This window comes from Lolium perenne, chromosome 7 (assembly GCF_019359855.2).
Source record: "Lolium perenne isolate Kyuss_39 chromosome 7, Kyuss_2.0, whole genome shotgun sequence".
NCBI classification, from domain to species: domain Eukaryota; kingdom Viridiplantae; phylum Streptophyta; class Magnoliopsida; order Poales; family Poaceae; genus Lolium; species Lolium perenne.
Genome location: NC_067250.2, coordinates 322,580,356 through 322,592,076, shown reverse-complemented (window position 1 = coordinate 322,592,076; position 11,721 = coordinate 322,580,356). Strand labels below are relative to the sequence as shown.

The 11,721-nt window shown below is 41.1% G+C and overlaps 1 protein-coding gene across 1 annotated transcript; it reads right to left on the bottom strand.

The window, feature by feature from the left end:
* Positions 1-2,972: 2,972 nt before the first annotated feature.
* Positions 2,973-7,351, bottom strand: LOC127316360 (uncharacterized). Its single transcript, XM_051346751.2, has 4 exons — positions 5,959-7,351; positions 5,192-5,273; positions 4,181-4,262; positions 2,973-3,735 (listed from the first exon to the last, which is right to left on the bottom strand). The coding sequence occupies exon 1, from the start codon at positions 7,258-7,260 to the stop codon at positions 6,082-6,084; it is 1,179 nt and encodes a 392-aa protein (XP_051202711.1). The 5' UTR covers positions 7,261-7,351; the 3' UTR covers positions 2,973-3,735; positions 4,181-4,262; positions 5,192-5,273; positions 5,959-6,081.
* Positions 7,352-11,721: the final 4,370 nt, after the last annotated feature.

Here is an 11,721-nt window from a genome sequence, read left to right as displayed (position 1 = left end):
GAGAGATTTTGGTGTTTTGCAAGCAAGGTTTGCCATTGTTCGTGGCCCAGCCCGATTTTGGGACAAGAAAACCCTTGTCAACATCATGACATGTTATGTGATTCTTCACAACATGATCATCGAAGATGAAAGAGAGTTGAGCTTGTCCTGCTTCTATGACAATGTTGGCATCCGAGTGGAACCCCAACGCAGTCCGGATCGCATTGAAACTTTCCTTGAAACTCATCGGCAGATTGAGAATGCACGTACCCATGCCCAGCTCGTCTATGATCTGAAGATGCACCACCGATAGCGACATGGCCGTCGCCTTTGATCCTACCATTCCATTCATTTGTTTGTCACATGTATCATTGCTGAGACATTTGTTCATTTGTCCAATTTTTCGAGAGTTGTTGTAATTTGGTTGAGACATTTTTCATTTGTTCAATTTTCCCAAAATTGTTGTAATAATTTGGTTCAGACTATTGTTTATATGTTGTAATAATTTGGATGATTATTTGATTAATTATGATCGATTGTTGTATGTGTTGCATATAAATTCTATGAAAAACCCTACCTTTACGGGTTCGGAATCCGCTGGCGCAGAACAGAGCCCGTAAATCAAAACTGAAAAACAGAAAAAACTGATTCTATTTTTTAGTTTTCACGAGTTCGGTGCACTGAACTCCGGATTTTCGGTTCGCTTTTTTACGGGCTCTGCTAGAGATGCTCTTAGATGGTTATGAATATTTTTGTTCAGGTCAGCATATGCCCACCTGATAGTACATCCAGATTGAAGTCTTGCCCATGCCTACCTGATAGTTCCCGGTTGTTAGAAATTTGTCCTTTGTTTTTTTAATAGAGAAATTTGTACTTTGTAAACAGTTCTTTTAAAATTTACCTATGTATTTCTAAATGAAATATGCGGCTACTTCTGATGCTATTTTGGGGGAATGAATAAAAAAATTAATGATTGATTCTAATTAGAATGGCATCAAGCTTAATTGGTACTCCTTTCGTTTTTATATGTAAGCCACTTCGTATTTCGATCCAAAACTTGTAAATTATATGACACCAAAAATGTATTATTGAAAACATCTCTTAAATATGAATCTAATGGTATGTGGTTATATATAATTCATATTTTGTAGGTCAAAATTTTCTACCTTCAAATGCGTGGTGGCCTTATATTTTGGGACATAGGTACTCCATTTTACGTAGTACTTTAAAGTCTAGGGCAGGGTATTTCTTCTCTCACAACCATAGGCGGAGGGAGATCAGTACATGGGTGTACAAATGTATACCCATTGTTTTTGGCAAATGCTTGTATATCTATGTCTAGTTCACATGTAGAGAAATACATATCAAATAAATTAGAAGAAAATGAGTTAAATTGTAATTTTAGCCTCCGTTGTACACCCATTATCCATATGCTGACTCCGCCACTGCTCACAACCTAAGGTTATTAATCTGACATGAATGAGTTGTGAGACACATGAATGATACTCGTGCATTTTTCCTACGAGTAGTATTCTGGTTGGCACTAAAGTTGTGTGGTTCTTATTAATTTTTATAGTGCATCTTATTGATCTGCTAACTGTCCACTTGATCCAATTGCCAACTTGCAGTATACCCGGCAGGAGTTCTCCAAGCTGCACTAACAGATTAGTAGTTTGAGGAACTCAAACAGGTAAACATATGTCAAGTATCATGAACCATATGAGAGTATGAGACTTCACCGAAAAGTTAAACGTTTGCAATCTAACATGTCTTAAATATCCAGTAGGTCATTAGTGAGAGAGTATGTCATTAGCCTAGAAATGTACGATACTACTATAGTCTGTGCTAGGATGTGCCTAACACTGTACTTACTGAATATCGTGTCCCTGAAATTTAGACTACTACTGCAAATGCTCACTGTCTGTTTACGTTTCAGAGGTCATTATCCTTAAGTCAGTCCACTGTTCCCACATTTATAGTAGTCTGAGTTAGCTTCTTGCCTTCCAGAAATTTACCATATGTATTGTTCGGTTACATGCAAATGTTTGAAGGTACTATTCTTCAAAAATAATTGATTTTTCAGTTAACCATATGTATCAGTTACTTGCATATGTATACTGAAGAATGTGTTCCATTTGTCCTTGTTTCTAAGGAATGTGCTCCATTTTTCACCCGGTTCTCTTTTTTTTTTTTAACTTTCATGATTATTATTTCTCGAGCAATTCGTTTTAATTGCTTAACCCAGATGCTACTTCTGAAAACCAACTGGCCCGAGGGTAGTCTGTAATGCAGAAATGTTGTATGGTTCAGTGTCCACTTGCAGCGTGACTACCAGATGCACGCGCGAATATTAGGCAGCAAAGAAATACGTAGCACCAGTGGAGGCTGCCAGATGCACACGCAAATGTTCGTCAGCAAGGGAGTGATCAGCAGTGGAGGCTGCCACGCAAATGTTTCAGATCAAGGGAGTAGTCAACTTATATGATGCACGTGAAAGTTTACTGAAGCTTGCTGTGAACGAACCAAGGATCTTTTGTTCTGTTTTATACTTTTGTTGCACTCTTGGTCCATGACATTGCTGCTAAAAAATGATGAAAACACCTGGCCCATCGCATATTCACATTACTCTGTTTATATACAGGTTCTGAAAATTCACGATGAAACATATATGAAGATAAAGGATACAAATTTGTGTATGGAAGTTTTGGTAGCAAGACACGAGAATCGGGTCATTCAAGAATCGAAGAATTATTTGATACAAAATAGCATATGGCACAAGTTGAAGTCACCGAAACAAAGTCAAGGCACAGCACTAGAAATAATACTTCGAGAAGCAGAAATCCCCCACATTAGGTATTTTAAAGCACACTTGCGGCACTAGTACGATGAGTTTTTTCTTCAGATAACATGTAAACACCGCCGAGCACATTGATGCGATGCAACAAATTCAGCGATAACTGCAGCGGTCATCCCTTCACCTGGAGAAACAAACTCATTATCAACTCAGAAACATATATACAGAGAGCTCTATAACAGGTATGACTGGCTGTAGCTCATAGGAATACGATGACAACAGAATAAATCTATCGATGATGTGACTGCTGTATGTAGTAAAAAAAACAGGGTACTGAGATATCGCTTTAAACTTGTTTATGGAGCTCTATTTTACAGCCTCTGGTGAAGGGTTGTTTTTGCCTTCCTTGTTGCGCTGTAAAATAGAGTCTCTGCTGAAGCTCGCGTCGGCGCCGCGCGCGGATTGAGCACGCTGCAAATGACTTTTACAGCGCCAAATTTTAGAGCCTCTGTTGGAGATGCTCTTATTGCACTCTTGGTCCATGACATTGTTGCTAAAAAATGATGAAAACACCTGGCCCATCGCATATTCACATTACTCTGTTTATATACAGGTTCTGAAAATTCACAATGACATATATGAAGATAAAGGATACAGATTTGTGTATGGAAGTTTTGGTAGCAAGACACGAGAATCGGGTCATTCAAAAATCGAAGAATTATTTGATGCAAAATAGCATATGGCACAAGTTGAAATCACCGGAACAAAATCGAGGCACGTCACTAGAAATAATACTTGGAGAAGCAGAAATCCCCCAGATTATGTATTTTAAAGCAGACTTGCGACACTAGAAATTAAGCTAAAGTACGACGAGTTTTTTCTTCAGATAACATGTAAACACCGCCGAGCACATTGATGCGATGCCACAAATTCAGCGATAACTGCAGCGGTCATCCCTTCACCTGGAGAAACAAACTCATTATCAACTCAGAAACATATATACAGAGAGCTCTATAACAGGTATGACTGGCTGTAGCTCATAGGAATATGATGACAACAGAATAAATCTATCGATGATGTGACTGCTGTATGTAGTAAAAAAAACAGGGTACTGAGATATCGCTTTCAACTTATCGATTATGAAACAGCCAAACCAAGGGAGAACTCTGGGCATGGCCATGGCGTGAGGTGATTGCAACATCAACACAATAAAGAACATTTGAATAATATGTGAATCACCGTCATTTTAATTGTTTGTCTGTGTCATTGACATGTGTGAATCCCCATTGTCGGATGAAAGTAGTTTTAGGGTGCATGCGCCATGTTGGCGGCCAGATAGTTTCCCCTAGAACAGAAAAGAACCGAACATGTGAAATCTCACAAACTATATTCAGAAGGTCTTCGTACCTTAAGAACCATTTCAGCACATTAGCACATCAAACCAGACAGTCATCCTATGGATAGTACACTTCATGACCTTCGCGAATGGCTGTGCCAAGAAGCATAAGTCATCAGGCAATTCACAGTTTTGAGGAAAAGACAAATAGATACGAAAAGCAACATTGAGTCAGTTACACAAATAAGTTGACAAATAAAACTTGAGACAAACAACTCACTTTTTTAACTCAAAATTATAATTATAGATGATTTATAGTTCACCTTTGATACTAGAAATAGATAACAAAACTACATTAAAATGCAATCCATATTCCTGAAAGTAATACAGTTAGCTAGCTCATAATGATGAATTTAGCTGATAAGAAATAAGGGACGCTAGAATTTTCTTATATAAACTATCCCTCTTCATGCCAGGCACACAAAATTAAAACATGACCAAGATAATAAACTCTAGCAACAAAACACCTTGGGCATTCGGTTTTAAAATACATGGAGCCTAATTCAAGACAAGAAAAGCAAATAGTATTCTGGATCTTCATCAAGTGGCAATGAAACAATTGTTTCAGAAGGCAATAGCAAGATTAAAGCCTATACATGTAATGTAACGGATAAAATAATACAACTAGCATTGAGGTTCCAAACATGCCAACCAAGTTACTTAATTGACAACAGAATAAATCTGTATATCGATGATGTGACTGCTGTTTGTAGTAAAAAAAAGGGTACTGAGATATTTCTTTCACCTATCGATTATGAAACAGCCATACTAAGGGAGAACTCTGGGCATGGCCTAGGAGTGAGGTTATTCCAACATCAACACCATGTAACACATTTTGATAATATGTGGATCACTGTCATTTTACTTGTTTGTCTGTGTCATTCACATGTGTGAATCCCCATTGTCCGATGAAAGCCGTTTGAGGGTGCATGCGCCTAGCTGGCGACCACATAGTTTCCCCCAAAACAGAAAAGAATCAAACATACGAAATCTCACAAACAATATCCAGAAGGTCTTCTTACCTTAAGAACCATTTCAGCACATTAGCACATCAAACCAGACATTCATCCCATGGATCGTACACTTCATGACCTTCGCGAATGACTGTTCCAAGAAGCATAAGTTACACAAATGAGCTGACAAATAAAACTTGAGCCAAACAACTCACATTTTCAACTCATAATTATAATTATAGATGATTATAGCTCACCTTTGATGCTAGAAACGGAAAACAAAACTACATGAAATGCAAGCCATATTCCTGAAAGTATTATAGCTAGCTAGCTTATACTAAGAAATAAGGGACTCTAGAATTTTCTCATATAAACTACCCCTCTTCATGCCAGGCAGACAAAATTAAAACATGACCACCACGCTACTAAACTCTAACAACAAAACACTTGGGCATTCGATTTAAAATACATGGAGCCTAACTCAAGACAAGAAAAGCAATTAGTATTCTGGATCTTCATTAAGTGGCAAAGAAAACAATTGTTTCAGAAGGTAATAGCAAGATTAGAGCCTATACATGTAACGGATAAAATAATACAACTAGCATTGAGGTTCCAAACATGCCAGCCGAGTTATTTAATTGACATTTGATTTTACATCTTTAATCATTAGGCATTTGAGCTAGATCTACCATGAATGAATACAGCTAATGATACCATACAGTCATAAGTTAAGCTAAGAGAAAATTGCTGATTAAGCTTATGCTGTTAGCTAGTGTGTACGAAGTATAATTTGGGCTACCCCCACAATCCAATAAGCACTAAGGATGAGCAGTTACCTGGCGTATAGAAACACCTGAGAGGATGATAGGTGCCGATATGATTCAAGGGTCCAGAAAGCTCAGTAGATTGCATCGACTTAAGGTCAAGCATGTACACGGTGCCATTCACATGTAAAAGGACTACATCAGTATCCTCATCATAACCTTAATTCTGTCCCTTCTTTTGGTCCGAGGAGGGAGTTCAGGAACGGTATCCATTCCAATGATCTTCCACGGCACCCACGTGGTAACGCCATGAGCATCGACGTCCCTCTTCCACATTAGGAGAGAAGGATAAACCAGCATGGCGTAGCCAACGGCGCCATCCTCAGCCTTGATGATCTGCTGGTTTATGCAGCGTTCGGTATGGGTGACAGGAGGCCCCATCATCACAGCTATTCTGTTCTCGTCCAGATCGAACTCGAGTATGCTGCCGTTGATCACGGACAGCCAGTAGAGACGATTGCCAATGAGGACGGCGGGTTTACCATGGATGTCGGATGGAGACTCCGATGAGATGAGATCGCCCCATAGGCCGGTGTTGGAGGAGTAGACGCAGGCGAGGAGTCGGTTTGGGTGTCTCCTGTACATGGTGACCAGGACCAGCTTGAAGGGGCTGGAGTAGCAGCTGCCGTGCACGTGGCCAGGGTCGGACTCGGCGGCGGCGCAGAGCACCGCCCCGTTGACGGAGACCCTGCCGAGGTCGGGTGGGAAGGCCACCGTGCGCTGGTCGCCTGTGATGGGGTCGCAGACGATGACGCGGCTGGGAAGGCCACCGTCCGCGTCCCACACGCGGGTTTTGGCGAGGACGCGGCCGTGGCGGCAGCCGAGCACGTCCGTGTTGTGGCCGCAGCGTCCGAGGTCGAACCGCGGAGGTGGGATGCGGTCGGGCGGGTCGAGCATGGGCGCGAAGACGATGCGCTGGCCGTTGTCGTCGTTGGGCACGAAGGAGCCGAGCAGCGGCGGGTTCCGGTGGCGCGCGCAGAGCTGGCGGTGGAACTTGGGGTCGGCGAGGAGGCCCCGCCAGCGCCTGCAGACGGCGGAGGCGCGGGCGAGCGAGGACGGCGTAGGCGGGAGGCGGAGGAAGATCTCCTGCAGCATGTCGTCGTCGACCGGCAGGGAGGCGCGGCGGCTGGTCATGGAGGAGGCGCCCTCGTCGCTGGCGCGGATTTGGGGACGGAGGCGCGGGCTGCTGCGGCGGGTCGCTCCTGGTCCCTCATCGCTCGCCTGGGTTCGGGGGTGGAGGCGAGGGCTGCGGCGGCGGTCAAGTCCGGCCGGCTGGATTTGGGAACGGAGTCGCGTGCTGCGGCGGCGGTCCATTCCTGAGTGTTCGTCTGGGCGCCGCCAAGCCACGACCGCATCTGCAGTGGATAGATTCAGTTTCGTCAGACAATACAAGTACTCCTAGAACTAGGATTTCCTCCTAAATGTTCCATGTTCTGTACAAATTTGACTGTCACGATGTCCTCCACTTTTTCTGTAATATTTTGTGTTCAGTCTTTGTTACCAACCAAAAAGATTGATCATGTTTTCCTGAAAACTAATCAAAGACCTTGAGTCGGAACTAAAACATGTTGTTAGGCTGGCCATAGTGGTAACTGGTAAGTATCATGTAGTAGTATCATGCATATGATACTTATGTATGGTACTATCTCTACAGTGGTTAGTATCATGATGTAGTATCATATTCATGCTATATTTATTGTTTTTTAGAATCTCAAAGCAAATTTGTGCACAAGATTTATTTGGCATTAACTTTTCTTGTGACATGCGCTATGATACAGTATTCACCTATGTTACTCTAATATCCTTCCTCCTCTTTAATTAGCTATCACATCAGCATTTTTGTGAGACCAATATGCATGATACTAGCTATGATACTAGCACTATGGCTAGCCTTACTCTTAATACATTAGGAAGTTTGTCCTCTTTGTATGCAGTTAAGTATGAAACCTTGCATGGATCTCCTGAGATGTCACCGTGTCCTATGGAAAGTTGGAAACAAATGATTGAAAATACTTTTATACTTACACATATAGGTGTAGATATTTCTGGCATCGTTTGGTCGTGCGCTTTGAGATTTGAATAAAAAAAAAGAGAGAGTAAGGAATCTTTCTCTACCATGGTGAGCACGAATCTCAACAAATAAACGGACGGTGATGAAAACACCCACACTATACTATACCTGGGCAAAAGTCAGGCCGGGTTGGGCTTCGGGCCAGGCCCAAAAAGCCTAAGGCAGAACATCTAGGCTCGAGCCTGGCCCAGTCCAACCATCGGGCCTAAAATCGAGCCCGAGCCAAGCCCAAAACCCAGCTCGGCCCGTCTACGGCTCAAATCACGGTTTACTGCAGCCCGTAGCTCGGCCTGACCCGATCGGCGGGCTCAAAATCTGTGGTGACCCGGCATACCACTGCATGGTGTAGTATGCAAGTCTGATATAACACCAATGAAACACCGTTCCACTAGTATTATATCGCTCAGAGTGGTACAACAGAAACATATGCGGGTCCAAGGCATGTCTATAGAATTACAACACTGACTCTGTTACATAAGATCATCACAGCCTCCTACTTTACAATGAGGTAAAACTGCAAATAACTCCAGAAGAACGACTCGTAGTCTAGTCTTATCACGAACTCTATTTGTAGAGTATTTAACTAGCTATAGAGGCTAAGCATAGATTCTAGCTAAGTATGAGCTAGGTTTAGGATGAAAGTTCCTTTCTATTGCTAATCTAGGTTTTCTCCTTGTTGGATGTGGTATCTGATTCTTCTGACAGGGTCATGTCCCGTGAAGTTGTTGTTGACTCCTCGGTCTCCGAGTTGCACTGTAGATCCTCCTTCAATGCCTCCATATCTAAGCAGGGGATTTAAGAGTGGGATGAGTACGAGCGTACTCAACAAGTTCATTATAGGGAAGAGGTGTTTAATGCACTAGCTACGGCATTAGACCAGAAAGTCTAATACCAATGCAGGTTTTCATAATCGTTTCTTCAAAAGGTTGCTTTTATTCAGAAGAACTATGTCCGTCAGCCTTCACCGGTTTACTAGAACTTCATGGAGCTCCTTTCCGGCCGCGTTCGCAGTTCCTCATCCCGAACAGTGAGTGACAGGTCACGATTCTTTACACTCTGCAGAGGTGTGTTGCTTTACCCATAAGAGATCTTAACCTTGGTGCCAACCGGGTGATCTTCCCGTCCACACTTCCTATGGTGTGAGGCCCGGTATAAGGTCTAGCCAATCATGTTCCTCCGCTACCTCGAACACCCACCCGTTGTTGCATGCCCCGACCCTGGGTCCACGCCGGTCCCATTATTCCCGTAATTTCAGGGTGGACCCCGACCACGGCAACGATCTTTGGGCTCTACCATACACTCCTACGCCGGTAGCTGCAACCCATCATAGACCGCATTACCGTGGGGAATTAGAATGGGATCCCCACCCTCCGGTTGTTCCGCAAGACACAACTGCTACGGCAAGCAATGCTTTACCGTGGGGAATTAGAATGGGATCCCCACCCTCCGGTTGTTCCGCCGACACAATCGCTACGGTAAGCGCATCCGTTGATGAACGAGAGGTGGAAACACTTTTGACTACTCCGTCCCACTCCGGATCTTATGGTTAACACGGGTATTACGGCACAAGAATCATCAAGCGACATTTGTTGTTTAATCCTAGATGGATATAAGCCCGTGCAATGGAACCTCCACCATATCAACACAATCCATGGTTCCATTGCCCACCACATAGTCATATTCATAGTTATGAAAGTAGTGGTTTTGATTTTTATGCAGTAGTGATAATCATAGTACTTTGCAAGTAATTTGATAAAGATACTCAAATGACATGAGCAAGTGATGAACTTGCCTTTCTTGACTGCAAGATTATGCAGGCAAGGTCTTCGATACGCAATAACTCCAAATTCTGAAATAGCATCATCGTCCGGTAAGGACGATGTTTAAAAGATTGGCAAGGATGCAATAATGCATAAGTATGAGATGCAATCGCTCTAAGCGTGACCTAACCCCGATGATTTAGGATTAGTGAGTTGTAATGATTGGTTTAGGGTGTGTTGCACTTTTAGAGTGATTCACATACAAGGTTCTTATTCAGGTGTGATTACTTGGTATTATCAACAGGTAGACAATAAAGAATAATAATCAATTGAGCACACAAAGAATGATAATGGGCATAATGTTATCAAGTAAAGAACAGTGGTCAATTTTAGTACTAGATTGCATAGTTAAGGATTAATTATCATATACTTCAAAAGAATAACTTTTGAAGAACATGTTCATTAATGAAGAACAAGTATGATAATTAGGTTGGTGAAGTTCTATAATTTATTATGGTTCCAAGTAGTTTTTGGGAGTAAGTGTTAGATGGATCACAACAATGTTGGGCTCATCGACACCTAGGGCTTGTAAGGTTAAGATAAGCCTAGGCATCCTAAGCAATTCATTATACATGGTTGTTGTCAAGGTTGGTTTATCTTGCTAATGATAGCTGGCTAGGGTTTATAGGTCCTTATAAGCAGGGTTGGTGATGATTCCTTATTTTCTTCAAAAGAATAACTTTTGAAGAACATACTTCTTAAATAATAAGAAGTATATCAATTAAGGTTGAGGTTGTCTAGGTTTTGCTACTGGATTTACTAAGGAAGGAATAATTGGCTCCTAAATAGGATAGTTCATAATTATGAAGTATTTGTAGTGTTCAGTGGACTTGGTTATGTAATGATAATTATTGAGCCTATGTGCTATTGGTTTTCATCACAATGGTGTGATGCTAAGCATGGTTAATTAAAATTGATATCTCTAAAGATAGGAGTTAGGGTTTGCATTTGGTTGCCCTTATTTGATCATTTAGGTCTGAAGAGGATGGACACATGGGTTACCCATATATTAGTGATGGTCTTTTACATTTAATGTGAACATAGGTATGTCCTTTAGTTGCTAAATATAAATCTATGATTACTAATGAAGTAACATGATCACATGTTCTAACCTAGGGTTTAGGTTAGAAGCAAACTAGGATTCACATGTAATAATGGAACTAGGGTTTCTAATTAATTTAGTCTTTTAGGTTTCACATGAAATGATGAGTTCCTGGTTCTATTACTTATGAAATTAGGGTTTTCTAAATACCCTGAAGTTCTTGAATTAATAACTTCACTTTAAGGTTGAAGTTATTAATAACTTTGAAATAAAAATAATGTTGGATTTGGCATTTTATTATTTTTAATGAATTAATAATTAAGGTAATTATTATTTAGGGTTTAAATCCTCCTAATAAGGATTTAATAAATTAATAGTAAAGGAAAATTAATTTTAATGTTTTCCTTAATTAGTTATTGGTTTTTATTTATTTTCTGAAGTTTTCCTAATTATTGGATTTTAATTAAATTTGGAATTAAAGGGAAAGGCTTAATTGACAAGTAATAAATAATTGGATTTATATTAAAAATATAAAGTTCATTTTATATTTTTATTGGATAGATTTTTCTTTTATAAGAATTTTGATATCTCATTTATATTTTTCTGAGCTTTTATGAATTTTCCACAATTATTTGAAGTTGCAGGTATTAATGAATTTTTGAAATTAAACGAAACTGCTAAACTTACCCAGACTAAACTACACACAGTCACTGGTTCGTGGGCCACTGCCACGGTGGCTGCCACATCAGCATGGACCATGGTCAAAATCGAAAACGTGGCAGACGAGCTCACTGCCGGCGGGAAATCCACGCCGGCGTCGTCGATTCAGACCCCCCCCTGAT

Bases quoted from the DNA above. Each gene is read 5' to 3' on its own strand.
- LOC127316360 (XM_051346751.2), bottom strand. From the start codon at position 7,260: ATGGACCGCCGCCGCAGCACGCGACTCCGTTCCCAAATCCAGCCGGCC.